The sequence below is a fragment of the Bombina bombina genome, chromosome 9, assembly GCF_027579735.1.
Source record: "Bombina bombina isolate aBomBom1 chromosome 9, aBomBom1.pri, whole genome shotgun sequence".
In the NCBI taxonomy this organism is placed as follows: domain Eukaryota; kingdom Metazoa; phylum Chordata; class Amphibia; order Anura; family Bombinatoridae; genus Bombina; species Bombina bombina.
In genome coordinates, this window is record NC_069507.1 from 62,200,213 (window position 1) to 62,220,445 (window position 20,233).

At 38.8% G+C, this 20,233-nt stretch overlaps 2 protein-coding genes across 2 annotated transcripts in view; both read right to left on the reverse strand.

The window, feature by feature from the left end:
- Positions 1-3,572, reverse strand: part of LOC128640400 (sperm flagellar protein 1-like) — a 94,427-nt gene extending 90,855 nt beyond the window's left edge. Inside the window, exons 1-2 of the mRNA XM_053692891.1 lie at positions 3,461-3,572; positions 1,684-1,795 (exon numbers count right to left, since the gene is read on the reverse strand). Coding sequence (XP_053548866.1) covers positions 1,684-1,795; positions 3,461-3,572 — 224 coding nt within the window. The remainder of the gene's footprint in view (positions 1-1,683; positions 1,796-3,460) is intronic.
- Positions 3,573-11,944: 8,372 nt separating this feature from the next.
- ADAM8 (ADAM metallopeptidase domain 8) overlaps positions 11,945-20,233 on the reverse strand; it is a 43,053-nt gene continuing 34,764 nt past the window's right edge. Inside the window, exons 22-25 of the mRNA XM_053692158.1 lie at positions 18,634-18,711; positions 16,574-16,621; positions 15,091-15,177; positions 11,945-14,027 (exon numbers count right to left, since the gene is read on the reverse strand). Of these exons, the coding sequence (XP_053548133.1) occupies positions 13,992-14,027; positions 15,091-15,177; positions 16,574-16,621; positions 18,634-18,711 (249 nt within the window). The 3' untranslated portion in view covers positions 11,945-13,991. The remainder of the gene's footprint in view (positions 14,028-15,090; positions 15,178-16,573; positions 16,622-18,633; positions 18,712-20,233) is intronic.

Genomic DNA, 20,233 nt, shown 5'->3' on the forward strand with positions numbered 1-20,233 from the left:
TATACAAATTTGAAAGAGGGGCCCATACAGGCTTTTGGGGGTTGTAATAAAACTAGAGGCCCCCCTATGTCCCAGAGTAGAAATAAAAGCACATTTTTTTTTCTCCTAGGTGATACCTGTTACCAGAGATCACCTAGCCATTCAGACAAAAAGTACATTTTTTTTTTTAATAAAGAGACATAGGGGCCGAATTATCAAAGTCTGGCGGACATGATAAACTGTAGCGTATCATGCCCGCCAGACATGGCTGAATGCAGACAGCATACGCTGTGGGCATTCAGCATTGCACAAGCAATTCAAGTGAACTGCTTGTGCAATGCCGCCCCCTGCAGATTTGCGGCCAATCTGCCGCTAGCAGGGGGTGTCAATCAACCGATCGTATTTGATCGGGTTGATTGCTCTATGCCGCTCAGAGGAGGCGGATCCAGTAAAGGAGCAGCGGTCTTAAGACTGCTGCTTCTTAACTCCTGTTTCCGTGCAGAAATAGGGCGAGTTGGCCCCATTCGGGGCATAGTAAATCGACCCCTTGTACTCTATAAAATATATTTTACTGGGGTTCTATAAAAAAAAAAATAAGTAATGTGTTTCTAAAGTTCCCCTGCCTGGTAAAACCCCATTTTGGGTGTTTTTAAACATTTTTTTTTTATTTGGGGGGCGGGGCAGGGGCTTGGTGCATTTCTCTTTCAAATGAGGGCTCTTGTTTGCCTGTAGCTGCTAAGGGAGCTGAGATTGAGGGGTTTTGTGCAGAAATCACTGCCTACCAAGCAGCTAATGATCCCCAGCCTGTAGTGAAGGAGATCACTGAAAACGATTTCTATTTAGTGATCCTCCTCTATGGCAAAAACGGCTCACCATGAACACACAGACCTCGATGCACATAATGAAAATGGCTTGTGATGCACATCAATCCTATGTTTTTTATTAAAGATAATTAAAGAACCAGCTAACATCATACCCACACCCAGGGGCGAAACTACAGGGGGTGCAGAGGTCGCAGGTGCGACTGGGCCCCTGAGGGTGGGGGCCCAGCTTAAAAAAAAAACGTTAACCTACCACTGCCTGCACTGATATCATGTGAGTGTCACATGACTAGAGGGGTTAGTGTTTCTGTTTTACCCATTGGTGTTTATGTGTGTGTGTGTGTATGTATGTATGTGACTGTGTGTGTATTTATGCATGTATGTGTGTGTTTGTATATGTTTGTGGAACCAGCAAATTACAGACCTTGTTACTACAGCATAGGGGGGCAGGGGGTAAACAGTGTCACTATACAGTACCACTATATACAGTAAGGGGGGCTGGACCATGTCACTGACTACTGTGGTCACTTTATAAAGTACTGGGCGGGTAGGGTCAGGCCAGCCATCTCACCGGCAGATTACAGACTGTGTCACTAACTCACTATATACAGTACTGGTGGGTTAAACAGTGTCACTATATACAGTAATAGGGGGTCAGACCATCTCACAGACTGTGGGCACAGGGTACCTCCTTTTGCAGACATGTAATCTGATTCACATTTTTTTTTTTCTGTGTTAAATGTTAAAAAAAAAAAAAAAAAAAAAGGATTAAATTCACCTTTTTTGGAGGGGGGGGGGGCCCTTCTTAGATTCTTGCACCTGGGCCCTGTGGTTTCTAGTTACACCTCTGCCCACACCATATGATCTTGGCCAAAGAGTTTACCTGTTTAGTGTTCCCCAGTTGCTGATCTTCTGTTGGGTTGAATTAGCTGGGATGTAGTTGTGGATTTCCACAATCTTGGGGATGTAGTGCTTTACAACCTCTGCGACAAGTACTAAAAAGGTAGCAAATACATTAGAATAGTGTAACTGGGGCAGCAAAATGAAAGTCAGTAACAACAATACAATATGATGCTGGAAACTAAGTTACTTTTGCTAACTGATGTTTGGTGGAGTGCTGTGAGTATTGTATAAATCTGAAATATATGGCTTGATCACAATCAATATAGTATCATTCTGGCGGAAGTGTGCATCTATTCAATTGGTTTGAAATGATTTAGCCCTTATCATATGTGTATAAACCTAAACATGTGAACAAAAAGTACAAAGTACAACCTGTGCTTCTGCTGTTTGAAAACATTTATATATTTTTTTAACAATCCTATATTATAAAAGACAAGAGTTTGTCTGAAGCCGTCATGCGCAGTTCAGACAAACTCTTGCAGCTGATCGCACGCGCACCCACCCGACAGCAGCACGAGGACCCGGCAGCACAGCTGATCGCAGGGGTGAAACAAAGCAGCGCGAGGACCGGCGAGAGAGAGAGAGAGAGAGAGAGAGAGAGAAAGAGAGAGAGAGAGAGAGAGAGAGAGAGAGAGAGAGAGAGAGAGAGAGAGACACGGCCCGTGTGAACGGGCTTTAGGACTAGTGTACATATAAAAAATAATTAAATGCATATACAACGACACTAACATTCTCACAACATTCTTATTATGACAGTGGGGAACTACTTGAAGCAGGCAGAACCACCGACTTTTGTCTCCACCTCTTCACTTAACAAGAGATTCTTATAATTACTGTAATTCATAGGATATACAACATTTTTTTTTCTTTCATGATTTAGATAAAGCATACAATTTTAAACAAATTTCACATTTCTTCTATTATCAATTTTTTTAAATGATTTTGTTATCCTTGGATGAAGGCGCAGGATTGCACTGCTGGGAGCTAGCTGAACACATCCAGTGAGCCAATGTCGAGTCATGTATGGGCAGCCACCAATCAGCAGATAGCTCCCAGTAGTAGTATGCTGTTTCTGAGCCTACCTATGTATGCTTTTCAACAAAGAATACCTAGAGAATGAATAAAATTAGGTAATGGAAGCAAAATGAAAGGCTGTTTAAAACTGTTTGCTGTATCTGAATCATGAAAGAAAAATTTTAGGTTTTACTAGACTAAAAGCATTTACGCTACTGAACAGGATATGGCCAAAGAGCTAATCAGGAGTGGCATATGCAGGTAGCTACTTATCATCAGATGTGTCCAGCACAGAACTGCTGCAGACCTTTAAATATGCATTGGTTAAATCTGATTTTTGTATTTTTTTTAATAACATGACTTTACTAATCTATAGTGTAGTATTCTCTGAGGAGTGTGGACATGTTTTTTTTCTTGGTCTATAAATTATGTCTTATTTTTATTAAATACATCCACTCTCAAAATGAATTGATTTTAAATTATTTTAATTATTACATTCCAGAATGTAAAATACCACAGCAATATACAAAGTCAAATATTTAACTAGAATCTTATTAATCTTTAAGCAACTATTCAACTGTGCATCCACTGGGACAGTTCTCCTTTAAGGTAGTTCTTATAATAAATACATGATACAGGGCTGCTTTCGAAAGGAACGTTCACACCAAGGAAGCTTGGAACCTTGCAATCTGTATTTTTCATATAAAAGATCTGATCACCCCCATAATGTAACTCCCCACTACCTCCATCACTGAAGTCCCGAGTGATATTCTTTTTAGGCCGACTTAAAGGCACCTGGTCTATCCAAGCATACAACTCTTGCAGCTGTTCTTCGTTCAATTGTTGTGCGTCCATCCTATTAATTTGTCTATTAATTGTTTTTTATTAAATCTCCATTTTTAAAAAAAATCAGTCCTCAGTCTATTGATGCTGTTGTTCGCCGTTGCTATAGAGATCGCCCGTTACCTAGTGACTACCACCAATAACCTCAACTACAGGTGGCACCAAGGGACAAACATGCTTCACTTGCGTTTTTCTGCTTTTTAATGATGTGAGGCTGACACTTTATATTTGTGGACTTTAACAGTATTGGCTGTTTTATCTGCGACTGCAATATGTGATTTATTGTACAGAAAAAACTGTTTTTTGTCGTATAACTAAGTTGAAAGTTTTGAACAAACAATATAACAAGGAACAGTTTTTCTTTCAGTGATGTTATTACTTTTATTCGAGCAACTGCAAAAGCTCACAATAATGCTACAAGCTAATAGTGTGAGAAAATGTGACCACCCCAAGGCAGGACCTGGCAACCAGACATCTATTTTATTTATTGTACTATTGTAAATAAATGTGCACCCTGTTCAATATCTTTTATATATATTTTATAGGCTGTGCTGCTTTGCAAATCTGATGATGCAATAGCTCAAAAGCTTCAGCATTCCTTTCATTCATATTTTAGCCTTAGTAGAATATTATTTTTACTTAAAGGGATATGAAACCCAAACTTTTTTTTTATGATTCATATAGAGCAGCAATTTTCAGCAACTTTCTAATTTACTCATATTATCAAATGTTCTTAATTCTCTTGGTATCTTTATTTGAAAAAGCAGGAATGTAAGCTTAGGAGACAGTCCATTTTTTGCTCAGCACCTGGGTAGTGCTTGCTTATGTAGCCACCAAACAGCAAGCGCTATCCAGGGTGCTGAATAAAAAAATGGGCCTGCTCCTAAGCTTACATTCCTGCTTTTTTCAAATAAAGATACCAAGGGAAAGAGGAAACATTGATAATATGAGTAAATTGTAAAGTTGCTTAAAATTGTCTGTGCTATCTGAATCATAAAAGAAAAAATTGGGGTTTTATACACTTTAAAGATATTTGTTTTCATCCTGCTGCAGTTTTTTTACTGAAATTTAAGCAGTAATTGCCAATTGTTTTAAAATAAGAATACAATTGTCAAATTTTGAGATTTCAGACCCCTCCTTACATAGCAGAAATTAATGCCCATTGTCCTACTCAGGGGTCAAGTCCTACAAAAAAAAAAAGTGTGGGAACTCCCCAAGACTTCTACCCCCTCCCACTCACAATTAATTTTGTTTTATAACTACACACACACTGTATTTGTATGTTTATAATCTATACACTTTGGTTAATGAAAGCAAATTAAATCCAATTAAGGGTTGAATGGTTGCCTTTGGGCATGAGACGCCTCCTCGGACACCCACTAATGGTGCAATAGTCCTATTTCTGCTGAGGGGAGCTAAATGACGCAAGAGCAAGCCACACAGAAATATAATCACCATGTGCTCCACACAGTGCGGGGTGATCACGCAGCAGGACCGCTGACAGGCTTCCATTTAGTGTATTATAGGAAGTGTTACTGCCCATTACTAGAGGATATCACTATCCCTCTAACCAGACTGTGCTCCAGCTCCTCCCACCAGCAGGAGCAGTGTTTACTGAAGTGTTTCTGTTCTCTGTCCAGAGGGAACTTAATTCCTCTTGCAAAAATAGTGCAGGAACTCTGTTCCCATGCGTTCCCGCTGGAATTGACCCCTGGTCCTTCTTTTGTTTCACAACATATATTTCGTATTTTACCACATGAAACACCAGTACACAGTTTACCCTAACCCACCTTACATATATATTAACTTTTGGTGTGGGCACTATATAAGGGTTAAAATACAGTGCAGCCCATATAGTGTTTGTGGTCTTCATAAAAGGCTCTTTGGATGATACTGGTTGCCTGTCACTGTGATCTCATTTAGCTTAGTGTCTAGATTTATCTCCTTTCCTTTTTGTTAGTGTGAGAATGCTTCCTCACGGTATAATCTAAAGAAGAGTGTGATGATAGCAGGATGTGATGTCACTAGCTGGTGGGCGGGGCTTAGGTCCGGTGTCTGTGTCGCAGTTAGTTTAGTACAATCAACCTGTCTGGATGTGTATTGCTATGCTCTGTAATAAAATAGAGTTGTACCATCATTGCTGTGTCCTGCATATGTCCTGCATCTCATGACATGGTGTCAGAAGTTCTGGACTACGCTTCTGTTTCTGATGACGATGTCAAAGTTTACCCCACCTGAGCCTTTTGACTTTTCTCAGCCTGCAGCTTGGCCCACATGGCGTCAGCGGTTTCAGCGCTTCAGGATTGCATCCAAACTGAACAAGGAGAGTGGTGAAGTACAAGTTAATTCTCTTTTATACTCTATGGGGAAAGATGTAGAGCCAGTGTTCAATGCTTTTACTTTCCAAGAAGGGGAAGAAGTTAACTTTGATATAGTTATGGATAAACTCAGTGCCCACTTTGTGCCCAAAAGAAATGTGATTCATGAGAGAGCTTGTTTTCACAAACGTAATCAGCGTGTGGGAGAATCTGTGGAGTCATTTTTGCGCAGCCTGTATGAATTAGCTGAATTCTGTGAGTTTGGTGTTGCTAAAGAAGAGCAAATCAGAGACAGAATAGTTATTGGAATTGCAGATGCTGAAGTCTCCCTGAAGCTGCAGTTAGAGCCTGATTTAACATTAGACGGGGCTATTAGGATGGCCCGCCAGAGTGAACTGGTGAAAAAGCAAAGTGCTGATCTGAGGTCTGAGAGTATTGTGGATGAAGTACAACAGTCTAGGAAAATTGCTAGTGAAAGGCACAGTGTGAGCGGTAGATCTAAAGTACTGGAAAGGCCTAGAAGTGGATGGGCGCAACATGGCCGATGCACACGGTGCTACCGGGCTCATGATCAGAGTGCTATATGCCCGGCCAGAGATAAAAGATGCAGAAAATGTAACAGAATAGGCCATTTTGAAGTGGTGTGTAAAACTGAATACATTAAGGAGATGCAGGTGGACAGTGACCAGGAGGGTCAGGAAGTGTCTTTTGTGGGGTCTGTTGTGGAACGGACAAGCTCAGAGGAAGATTGGAAAGTTACCTTTACTGTAATGGGAGCCAATGTTGATTTTAAGATTGACACAGGAGCAGATATCACTGTAATTTCTTTTGCTGAATTTATGAGACTGCCTCGACAGCCCCAGCTGGCGAAGGTTACTACAAATGTTCATAGTCCTGGTGGCCGCATTGATTGTGTGGGGAAATTTCTTGCCAGCTGTGAGTACAAACAAAGGAAGTTCACCATGTGGGTGCATGTGATCCGAGGTCAGTGTGTTAACAGTTTATTGAGCAGAAAAGCAGCCTGTGACTTGGGCCTCGTGGCCAGAGTGAATGAGATCTCTGAAGATATGTTTGGCGAGTTGGGCCTACTGAGCTGCAAACCTGTCCGTATAGCACTTAAAAGTGACGCAGTCCCGTACAGTATTTCTACTCCTCGTAGAATTCCGTTCCCGCTCATGCCTCAAGTGGAGAAAGAGCTCATGCGCATGAAGTCTATGGGGGTTATTGAAGAGGTTGTTGAAGCAACTGATTGGTGTGCCCCCATTGTTCCAGTTGCAAAGAAAAACGGAAAGGTGCGCATCTGTGTGGACCTGAAAAGGTTGAATGAGGCAGTGAAGAGGGAGAGATTTGTGCTGCCGACACTGGAAGATATAGCCCCGAAGTTGGCTGGGGCGAAGTTCTTTTCCACATTAGACGCTTCTAGCGGCTTTTGGCAGATCCCCCTGGATCCAAAGTGCCGCAAACTGACTACCTTTATCACTCCGGTAGGTCGGTTCTGTTTCTGCAGACTTCCCTTTGGGATATCCTCCGCTCCTGAGATCTTTCAGAGGGAAATGAGTTCTCTCCTGAGTGGCCACGTGGGCACAGCAGTCGTCATGGACGACATTCTAGTGTATGGGTCTACAGTGGAGGAGCATGATCAGCGTTTGAGTTGTGTGCTGCAGGCTATCAAAGAGTCTGGGCTGAAGCTGAATAAAGAAAAATGTCATTTTAGGAAAACTGAATTATGCTACTTTGGGCATATCATCAACGGGGATGGCATCAAGCCGGACCCCGAGAAAATTCGGGCTATCGAACAGATGAAAAGCCCTTCTGATGTACATGAGCTGAGACAGATATTGGGCCTAGTAAATTACGTGGGCAAGTTTCTTCCAGATTTATCTACAGTTTTGCACCCTATCACAGAGTTGCTTAAGAAAGATGTTGCCTGGGTCTGGGGACCCTCACAAGAAAAAGCGTTCCTGCATGCTAAGTCCCTGCTGGGGTCTGCCCCAGTGCTGGGGTTCTACGACCCTTCAAAAAAGACTGTGGTTAGTGCTGATGCAAGCAGTTATGGGTTGGGGGCTGCACTCCTGCAGCTGAATGACAACAAACTACAGCCCATCGCCTACTGTTCCCGCACACTGACGGCTGCGGAGTCAAAATACGCTCAAATTGAGAAGGAGTGCCTGGCTGCAGTTTGGGCCTGTGAGCGCTTTCAGCGTTATCTAGTGGGTTTGGAGAAATTTAGTCTGGAAACTGACCACAAACCGCTAGTCCCTCTTATCAATTCTTATGACATCGACAAAACACCCTTGAGATGCCAGAGACTTTTAATGAGACTGCTCAGGTTCAATGTTCAGGCAGTGCATGTGCCGGGGAAGCAGCTGGTTGTGGCAGATACACTGTCCAGGCTCCCGCTGGCTGCTGCTGAAGAATCCTCTACAGAATCGGATGTAAAAGTGTATGTTGATTCAGTTCTGGCCTCTAAGTCCATTTCTTCAAGGAAACTGGAAGAGATAAAGAAAGAGACATATTTGGACACAGATCTGCAAGAAGTTATAAGGTACATAAGAGATGGCTGGCCCGAGAGCCGGGCAGCCTGGATGTCTTTAAATGCTTACCAGCCAGAGAGGTCGCAGCTCACGGAGCTGGAGGGGTTGGTGCTGTTCCAAGACCGTATTGTAATTCCTGTCAGCATGAGGAAGGAGATGTTAAACAGGATTCATGATGGCCACTTAGGCATTACAAAGTGCAGAGAAAGAGCAGCTACAGCTGTGTGGTGGCCTGGGATCAGCTCCGACATTGCAAATCACGTGTCTAAATGTGCCTTTTGCCGGGAACGCCGGCCTACTCAGAGAAGGGAGCCCTTAATGTCTACTCCGCTGCCTGCGGGGCCGTGGCAGAAAATAGCTGCTGATTTGTGCGAAATGCACGGGAAAAAGTTTCTTGTTGTTATCGACTACTATTCCAGGTATTTGGAAATAGCACCCCTGAATGATATCACAAGTCAGGCCGTTATCATTCGCCTGAAGAGCTTGTTCGCCCGCTGGGGCATTCCAATGGAGCTGGTGAGTGATAATGGCATGCAGTTCGCTTCTACAGAGTTCAGTGCCTTCAGCAGAGAATATGATTTTGTACATTCCACGTCAAGTCCACATTATCCGCAGGCCAACGGAATGGCTGAAAGGGCAGTTCAAACAACAAAATTCATCCTAAAGCAATCTGAACCGTACCTAGCCCTCTTGTCATACAGGGCGACGCCCATTCAAGCTACCGGGTTTAGCCCGGCACAGCTGATGCTAGGACGCCAGATTCGCACCACTTTACCCTCAGTGGGTGTCTTCAAGCCGCCTGGCCCTGTTCCTCGGGACGAAGTCCTTAGGAGGGATGAAGAGGCCAAAAAGGGTTATCGTTTCTTCTACGACAGGAGACATTCTGTCAGGCCTTTACAGGAACTGAAAGCGGGCCAAAGTGTCAGAATTAAACTGGATGATGAGAAGAAATGGAAGACGCCTGCTACGGTAGTGGGCCGCTCTCCAGAACCAAGGTCTTACACAGTCCTTACAGAGGGAGGGACGGTTACACGCCGTAACCGAAGACATCTTCAGCCTGTACCTGAGAGTCTGGAACCGGATACCTCAGTACCACCGCCGGTGGGATCTCCTGTTCTAAGAGAGGTGCCTTCCCCTCAGCAAGATCATAGCGGGGATATATCTTTGCCTCCAGCAGACTCTTGTTCACCATCTTCTGTATCAGAGGACAATTCATGCAAAGTTACATCAAGCGGAAGAGTGGTGAGGCTTCCGGCCCGATACAGGGACTGACTTTAGCTAGAACAGTGACCGGAAGTATGGGCAGAATAATCCCATGGTCACTGTGGACTAGGGTAGTCTACCCCGATGTCCAAGTCAGGATGTAATTTGTTTGTTCATGTTTTCTAATCTATCTGTTTTTTATAATGTTCTAAAACAAAATGTTGTGTATACCCTGTTGGTGTACCTTGTTGTTTAATATATGTGAATGTATGCTTTGCCTTTGAAAAAGGGGAAGATGTGATGATAGCAGGATGTGATGTCACTAGCTGGTGGGCGGGGCTTAGGTCCGGTGTCTGTGTCGCAGTTAGTTTAGTACAATCAACCTGTCTGGATGTGTATTGCTATGCTCTGTAATAAAATAGAGTTGTACCATCATTGCTGTGTCCTGCATATGTCCTGCATCTCATGACAAAGAGTGTTCAAATAGTGTTACAACTTACTATAGTGACTTGACAGCTTTGGAAAAGTTTGTGGTTTAGGCAGAAAATATGTTTTTCTGCTCCATATAAAATAAAATGTTTTCAAATACATTACAGTTCTTTGTTTATTTTAAAAAAACACACACACAAAGAAAAAACTTTTATGTGGGAGTTGTCAGTATCAGCCAATGAGCTAGAAGACCCATATATTCACAACCTTAAATAATTTGAAACAGAATTCTGAACAATAGGTCCCTTTAATATTAATATATTTTAGTTCTTAGATTATGGTCAACAAGCTTGAGGTTTATTTTATTTCTGACTAAGAACAAGTAATTTTCACTGGGTTGTTTAAAGTAACAGTAAATGTTACATGATTTAAAGGGACATCAAGCCCAAAACTTGTCTTTCATTATTCAGATAGAGTATACAATTATAAACATCTTTCCAGTTAATTTTCTTGTCTAATTTGCTTCGTTCTCTGTGTATCCTTGGTTGAAAAGCATACCTAGGCCGGCTCAGGAGCAGCAATGCATTACTGGGAGCTAGCTGCTGATTGGTGGATGCACATATATGCCTCTTGTTATTGGCTCACCAGATATTTTCAACTAGCTTCCAGTAGTGCTTTCAGCAAAGAATACCCAGATAATAAATTAAATTTGATAACAGAAGTAAATTGGAATGTTGCTTAAAATGGTATGCTCTATTTAAAGGGATAGTCAAGTCCCAAAGAAACTTTCATGTTTCAAATAGGGCATTTCATTTTAAACAACTTTCCAATTTACTTTTAGCACCAATTTTGCTTTGTTCTCTTAGTGGAAAGCTAAACCTAGGAAGGCTCATATGATAATTTCTAAGCCCTTGAAGATCGCCTCTGATCACATGCTTTTTTATTTGCTTTTCACAACAGGGAGAGCTAGTTCATGTAAGCCATAAAGATAACATTGTGATCACGCCCGTGGATTGTGGCAGACACTGCACTAATTGGCTAAAATGAAAGTCAATAGATAAAAAATAAAATGTCATGTAACCAGGGGGCTGTCAGAAGATGCTTAGATACAAGGTAATCACAGAGGTAAAAAGTATATTAATATAACAGTGTTGGTTATGCAAAACTGGGGAATGGGTAATAAAGGGATTATCTATCTTTTAAAACAAAAACAATTCTGGTGTTGACTGTCCTTTTAAATCACAAAAGAAAAATATAATTGGGTTTCATGTCCATTTAAAGAGAGCTAAGGTAAAAATTGTCCTTATTTACTTTAAGGAGACATTATACACTGAAATTGTTATTGTTTAAAAAGATAGATGACGCCTTTATTACCCATTCCCCAGCTTTCCGCAACCAACATTGTTATATTAATATATTTTTTAACATTGAAATCTCTAAATTTCTGCCTGGTTCCAAGCCACTAGAGACAGCCTCTTATCACATGCTTTTTTATTAGCTTTTTACAACAAGAGACTGCTAGTTCATGTGGGCCATATAAACAACACTGTGCTCACACACATGGCGTTACCTAGGAGTCAGCACTGATTGGCTAAAATGCAAGTCTGTCAAAAGATCTAAAATAAGGGGGCAGTCTACAGAGGCTTAGATACAAGGTAATCACTGAGGTAAAAAGTGTATTAATGTAACTGTGTTGGTTGTGCAAAACTGGGGAATGGGTAATAAAGGAAATATCTATCTTTTTAAACAAAAACAATTCTGGTGTAAGACTGTCCCTTTAATTATCTCTTAGCCCACCATGAATAACCTATCCAGGAAGCTCAAATGTTTTGTTTTATAACTTCAGTTTACAGAGGATAACTATATATTCACATGTACATGTATAAATAAACACAGAATATTTAGCAAAAGTAATAATACATTTTATTATAAAAGATCACATAATTACAATAAAAAAACTGATATACGTGGCTTCCTGAAAGACACGCAACAGTCTATTACTTAGACAATGAGTTCACATAATTTAAGCTTTTCCGTCTGTAAAGAATCCCTGCAATTCACTGCTCTTCAATGCAGTGAGGGATCTCTCATACCAGAAATGGTTCAGTTATATAAATATACATAAATGCAGCATGTACAGAAAAATAAAAAATGTGTCTCCACCCCAGCTGAAAAGGGTATGTGTGCATGTTAATAAGTTAACCCTTTCAGTGATGGGTATTGACACAAAACTTCATAGTTACTGGGGGAGAAGAAACTGGAAACTGTGATATCATAGAAAAAAAAATAAGCACCTCTTTGTTTAGGTTGGATTGTTAACCCTTCTTTGTTCCAAAAAGGGTTGTGATACATTGCATAGCAATGCAACAAAGTCATCTCCAGTAACCAAGGAGTTAACTAGTTCTCAGTTTGAGAGAAATGTGCTAGAACTCTCCTCTTGCAGTGGCTGGGTTAAAATCCAAAGCTATGATACTGCTTGTGAGTCAGAAGTGGTCTTATGACTTTATTTAGCATGGTAGTTTTGTGCAAATAATTATATATTTTTAAGGCCTAGCATGTGAAATTAATTATAAGACGTCTCTTTCACGCTGTAATCTTAAGTCAGTAAAAAAAAATTTCCAGTCATCCGAAGAGCCAGCAATTATTTTTGAGATGTCTATCTCTTCCCTGAAAACATGAGAATATTTGACTGAATAAACTACAGGCTTAGTAACAGCTAGAAGTATATAAATTATACTGAATTTGGAATTGTACTTTAGAAGTAAAACAGTTCCCACTTATTGTACATAAATATAAACCTCTATCAGTGCAGTAAACATCAATATGCATTAAAATTGTACCTGAAATAATATAGCATAAAATAATAATACAACATATGGAGAAGTAATCCTGTTGATAAAGCAACCAGTCTAACTGAAATTGTGGGCATGCTTATGCTAAAATGCAAAGTTATATCATACAGAACAGTTTGTATCGTTATTGTATCTTTTTTTTCATTAGCAAATTATTAACAATTTGTTATTTGTGTAAAAATGCTTTAGGTTTCCAAAGCTTTGTAGATTAGTCCAGTAACTTGTTTCTGTCCAGTTCTTTTACAACAAATTATTAATATAAAATGTGCAGATAAAAGTAAACTAGTTTTGATAAAAACTACACATGTAATCCCTTTTTTTTTTTCTAGGATATGAGGTTGAGTCATTTATCGCAGTGCAAATAAAAGAGTGTAAAATACTTTTCTTATACAAAAACAGCACAAACACAGATTTCGAATCCTTATCGCTTATTGACCTTAATTTAGTAGTGCAAGATCATAAAACCACAATACTCTGAAATAAAATATTATATGGACACACAGGAGGTTTAGTATCAAGTTTAACTCCAAATCTTTTTTCCATTCCCAGTATGCTCCTTTTCGATGACACTGTACCCCAAACTATGCTTAATTCTGGGGTCTTTTAGGTACCAGAAAAACACACAGGAGAGTTAGTATTGTGTTAAACTCAGCCCATTTTTTTCCCCCCCATCCTCAGTATTCTCCTTTTTTGATGATGCTTAATCCTGGTTTCTTTAGTTATCAGGTCACACTCAGAATAAAACTATCCAAACACTTCTAGAGATACTGGGTTGAAAACTGCTTTGTGATCACGTAACTTTTTGGAATGTATTAAATTGTAGGAAATAAAGAATACATTTTTCAGTCATTTTCTCCTCTTCCGCAGTACTTTAGTACACTGGTATTCCATCATCGGAACATTGTCCTTTCAACCAAGATGATCTTTAAGTTTGATTTATCCTTGAAGAGCTCTCTATCATCTGCAATAAGGCACCTCCCGTGCAACAGCAGCAGAGAAGATGGCACAACAATAAGCACCCAGATAGTGAGAAGTATTGTGCAGGTCATCTCAATTTTTGGGTTGTCAAAGGCAGGCCATACTGTGTGGCAAAGGTCATCTCTGCAGGACAGGCGGCCTCAAGGCAACCTTCTAAAAAGAGGAAGATTTCAAGTTAGGAGTTAGTAGAATTATTTAATTTCTCAAGAGCAATGAATGAATTAAAAAATATAAGATACACTATAGTCCAACAGTCTAGATTTTTATAATGCAAGTTTAATGCACAGGACATTTAATGATCTCTTCAGTAATTGATTTATCATATATTTTCTCATTCAAGGTTATACTAAAAATCTGTCCTTTTTGTGGGTCGTGAGGATTAAAGGTGGGAAAATCTGCACTACACTAACATCCACAGATCAAAAATAGTATCATTAAAAGGAACATCACAGTTGTATTTTAAATCCACAGCATAGATTACAAAACGTGATTAGAGGCACACAGGGGATGCAAAATATAAACTTTAAAAACTTAGCACTGTCTAAAGTTGATTACAAATTATATATTCAGCTGATCGGTAAGTGTGGTGTATGCACCAATCAGTGGCTTTGTATTCCCTTGAGATGGGCATGTAGATGGTACCACTCTTGTTAAAATATTGTAACCAATGTTGTGCCATTTGTACTAGTGTGTCACTTTAAAGGGAAAGTGTACTGTAAAAAATTCTACCCTTTAATGTGTTCCCAATTATCCCTTTTACCTGCTGAAGTGTATTAAATTGTTTACAAATAGCTAATTTACCATTATTTTGTTATTTGAAATAGCTGTTTTTGCCTTTAGTATCCATAAAGCTCTGTAAACACAGCAGACAATAAATTACACTTCAAGTGGGAGGTATGAGAGAGGTAATGAAGTATTTGTGTGTATATAAAATGATACAATAAGACATGATTTCCCTGTAAGCTCAATTGATTTTAATGGGCTGTGGTGTAAAAGAACAAATCTATTTCATATATAAAAATTAACCTAAAAGAACATTCTCATACATTGTATTCTTTGCTGCTGGTATAACAAGTAATTGTAAATACATTAAGGGGAAACCATTTTTGCAGTACATTATCCCTTTAAAGCCTTTGCTTTGAAAACTGAGAATCCATATTAAGAAGAAAAAAAAAGTCTGTCTCTTTTAGTTTTTTTACCCCAAGGATTTGCTTACCTGTATAGGAACAGGGTTCTTTCTAAACCCTGATGGTTTTATGGGTGGTGTAGGAGGAGCTAATGTACTTGGTTTCTGTTTTATTTCCTGTAACCAAAAAAAAAAGAAAAACTTTATTAACAGTAACATTTTGAATGTGTGTGTATGGAAGTAATGTACAGAAATATTTGAGTGCCCCAGTATATGTGTGTAACTGATGTGTTAGGCAGATGAAAAATGGATGTCAAAACATCTGAGTTGTAGGCTGAGTTTGTTCTGACATTAGAGTACCAAATTTGAATGAGGATTTAAATATAGAATATTCAATTTCAATAGAATATTCAGTTTTTATATCTGTTACAATAAAGGGAAATTAAACCCAACATTTTTCTCTTTTCATAATTCAGATACAGCATCATTTTTTAAACAAATTTACTTTTTTTTAAAAAATCAAATGTGATTCATTCTCTTGGTATCCTTTGTTGAAGAAACAATCATGCACAACAATCATGCACAACTGTTAGCTAGCTGAAAACATCAAGTGGCCCAATGACAAGAAGAATATATTTGCAGCTACCAATCAGCAGCTTGCTGTCAGTAGTGCACTGCTGCTTCTGAGCCTACCTATGTATGGTTTTCAACAAATGATACCAAGAGAATAAAGAACGTTTTTGCTCTATCTGAATAAGGAAAGAACATTTTGGTTTTAATGTTACTTTGAATAAAGTTTTTTAATTAACAAAAAATAAACCAAAAGCATCTGCCCATCCCTAGTCTTAGGACTGTTTAAGAGAAGGAAACAAGAAGTGTAAATTAAATAACAGACCTTTCTTTGGAGTCTCCCATTAAAGGATGTGGGAAGTGTCTGTCTTTTACATTTGTGTATTAGGAGATGAAATCAACAAACTGCTAAAGACTTTGCCTTTTTCTGTGTATTAGGCAATACTGTGTATTAGGCAACACTGTGTGTATTAGGCAATACTGTATATTAGGCAATACTGTGTATTAGGCATGCCACATGTGCTTCTACATTTTGAATACTTGGAATTAAAATATATAGATAATATATATATTAAAAGGACATGAAACACAATTTTTTTCTTTCATGGTTTAGGAAGAGCCTGTAATTTTAAAAGACTTTCTAATTTACTTCTAGTATGTAATTTGCTTCATTTTCTTGATATTCTTTGCTGAAAAGCATATCTAGATATGCTCAGTAGCTGCTGATTGGTAGATGCACATAGGTGCCTCATGTGATTGGCTCACCCATGTGCATTGCTATTTCTTCAACAAAGGATATCTAAAGAACGGAGCAAATTAGATAAAAGAAATATATTGGAATGTTATTTAAAATTGTATTCTCTACCTGAATCATGAAAGACATTTTTTGTGTTTGGTGTCCCTTTAAGAGAATGCAGGAAGTATCTGTGACTTATGAATATTGTTTTGTGTAGGTTGTGTTTGATTAAAAAAAAAAAAAAAAAAAAAAAACACAACTCATTACCGGCTTAGCTTTCAGTGCTGGCAGTGGTTTGCTCGGAGGACTTGGTTTCTGAAAATGAAAAGTAAAACAGAAATATCACCAAACAGAAGAAATGTAAAAAAATATATGATATAATATTAAATACTGTAGAATTACAATCAATAATGCATTATAAATAAATGTAAAAGCACTAAGGGCTAGATTTATGAAGCCCCTACGGCAGCAAGTTCTCACTAGAACTTGCTCGCCGTGATTTATCAAGCAGCGGTCACAAGACTGCTGCTTCCCTAAGCTGTTCGCCACCTCTAAACTGGCGAAATTCAATCTCCTCGGTCGAGTCCGACCGAGGAGATTGACAGCTCCTCCCCGCGCGTGACTGGCTATCCGCGGGCAGGGGGCGGGATTGCACGCAAGCGCAAAATTGCGCTTGTGTGCAATGCCAAATACCTGCGGGTAATTTCGCCCCGCCACAGGCAAGCTGAGGCGTACAGTACGCCTCAGCTATAATAAATCTAGCCCTAAGTCTGAATTTTAAATTAGTAGTAGATTTGTTTCTGACAAATTTCAAAGTTTGTTCACTTTACTTTAAGTCTGCATCATGTGACAACCATCAGCCAATTACAAAATGCTAAATATGTATATCATTTGAATTTTTGCACATGCTCAGTGGAAGCAGGAGCCTTAGAAAGTTTGCATATAAAAGGATTGTGCACATTTTCACAATGGAAGTGAATTGACAAGTTGTTAAAAACGGCATGCTCTATCTAAATAATGATAGTTTAATTTTGACTTTAATGTTTCTTTATGAAGTAAAACTAAAATGATTTACTGTATATCAGTAAAGCACCTTAAAAAGATAACAGTGCAAAACGAAAATACTCTTTTTATTATTGTGCTAATGCTTGCATATAAATATGTAACTCCAGCAAAGGGGTTAAATAGAGATAATCTCAGCTCCAGAACAGAAATTTATTACTGGGAGCTAGCTAAACACATCTGGTGAGTCAATGACATGAGGCATATGTGCATAATCACCAATAAGCAGCTAGCTCCCAGTAGTTCAGGCTGCTCCTGAGCCTAACTAGTTATGCCTTTCAATAAAGGATACCAAGAAAACAAAGTAAATTTCAGTAGAGTAAATTGAAAAGTCCTTTAAAACTGCAATGAAAGTTTAATTTGACCTTCGCATCCCTTTAATTTCTTACTGACTGTTTAAATAATAATAATAAAATAAAAATAACCTTTACCTTCTGCCATATAGCTCTACTGTTTATGACCAGTGTGCATAAAGCGACAAGCTACTAACAGATGCTATAGAGCTGCTATAGGGATGGTAAATTGATTCTTTTAAAACTTAAGGACACTCAAGTCAAAATTAAAAACGTTCATGATTCAGATAGAGCAGCAATTTTAAACTATTTTCAAATTTACTTCCATTAACAAAATGTGCACAGTCTTTTTATATTTACAATTTTTAAATCACCAGCTCCTACTGAGCATGTGCAGGATTCACAGAATATATGCATTTGTGATTGGCTGATAGCTGTCACATGATACAAATGGAGTGGAAACAGATATAACTTTGAAATGTGTCAGAAAAAAAAATCTACTACTAATTTGAAGTTCAGACAAAGTGGTATTGCATTGTCTGTTTGTCGTCTATGTGTTGATTATGCAAATGTACTGTATTAACTTGTCCTTTAAAATGAAAAAGAAGGTATGAGACAGTTTGCTAGAAAATAATGTGATGTTTTGATATACCATTTTTTCCCCCAGCCCTTTAATTTAATTTTAGCCCAACCTATAACTAGATATATACATTGGGATACTTTGTTAGTATCCAAATACGGAAGGCGGCAGCTGCTCGCGACATTCATCTCTTTTCAGAGCCGGATTTCTTCTTGTCAATGTGCAACACTGTATCCAGATTTTAGCGTGTGGCACTTTCACAATGAGAAATCCATCTTTGAAAAGAGCCTAATGCCGCAAGCAGCCGCCTTCTTCCGCATTCAGATACTAACAAAGTATCCCAATGTACAAATCTACCTATAACTAAACTCAATAATACACCTTTAACTTACCTGTGGGTATCCTGATCTGGCATGTGATGGTGACGACATGACTGGAGGTCCTGGTGGTACAACTCTTGGTTTTGTCACCTACAAAACAGCAATGAAAGCCGAGGGGTTAGGACACCTATTTATGCGCATCTTTCATTTTAAAGCTGCACTTGAATATATGGATTAAAGGGACATTAAATCATTTTTTGTTCTTTATTATTAATTGTATTTTTGTTTCTTCTTTATGTTCCTGTACAAGGGGGGGGGGGGAGTTTTAGTTGTTTTACACATATGCACCATGTCCCTGAACACCAATAGAGTGGGTTAACCGCATCACATTCCTCTTCAGTGAGTGTTAGTTTATGGTTTTGCATTTCAAAGGATTCTTTAATAAGTGCTAATTTATTTCCGCAGACACTTGCTATTCATTGTAACCTGGTCCTATTCCAATATACAAACAAACAAGTATTAAAGGAGCACTAAACTTAAAGGGACACTCAAGTCAAAATTAAACTTTCATTTTTCAGATAGAGCATGCAATTTTAAACAACTTTCCAATTACCTTCCATTAAAAAAAAGTGCACATTCTTTTTAGATTTAAACTTTGTCACCAGCTCCTACTGAGCATGTGCAAGAATAAGCATATATGCATTTGTGATTGGCTGATGGCTGTCACATGGTACGTTTATGCATTTGTGATTGGCTGATGACTGTAACATGGTACAGGGGGAGTGGAAATAGACATAACTTTTAAAATTGTCAGAAAAAAATCTACTATTCATTTGAAGTTCAGACTAAGTGCTATTGCATTGTCTTGTTATCTTGTATTTGTTGATTATGCAAATCTACTGTGTTGACTGGTCCTTTAAAATGTAAACCCCATGAAATGTTTATGAAGGATTCAGTATTTTAAACCTGCAACACTGTGATTGGTTGATCAATGCAGGGGCTCATTTATAAGAGATGAAATAAACATAATTTAATAGGCTTTTTCAACCCCTTTAGCCAATGCGACGTGTATATATATATATATATATATACGTTGTGCGATACTTTGCTTATTCTACCGCACAACGTATATATATATGTCCAGCAGTGGAGGGAGGGAGTGGGATGGCCCTACACTACAGAAACAAAATAACGGGAGAAGGAGGGAGGGATGGAGAGCTACACTACAGATACAAATGTGGGGTAGGGGGTCACTAACCAACGATCACTGGAGGTGAGGGGACCACTGCACTACAGAAAATAGAAAGACTTTTTTTTTTTTCCATAAAACTTAACCTTGGCAGACTGTCTGCCAGTACCTAAGATGGTGGTGACCAGTGGGGGAGGGAAGGAAGAGAGCTGTTTGGGAGCGATCAGATAGGGATTTTGTTTATGCGATGGCAGTGAAATGATGGCATGAAATATACCAAAATGGGCCAAGATCAATATATTGGATTGTCTACTTAAAAAATATATATATAGTTTTGACAGGTAAATAAAAAAAATAAAAAATAAACAGGCTCTATTTCTGTTTAAATGGATTGATAGCAAAAATGCTAAAAATTCTCTGCTATTTTGGACAAATTCTTCTCTGAAAGTCCAGGTAGTGTCCGTAGTGAAGGGGTTAAGGGGG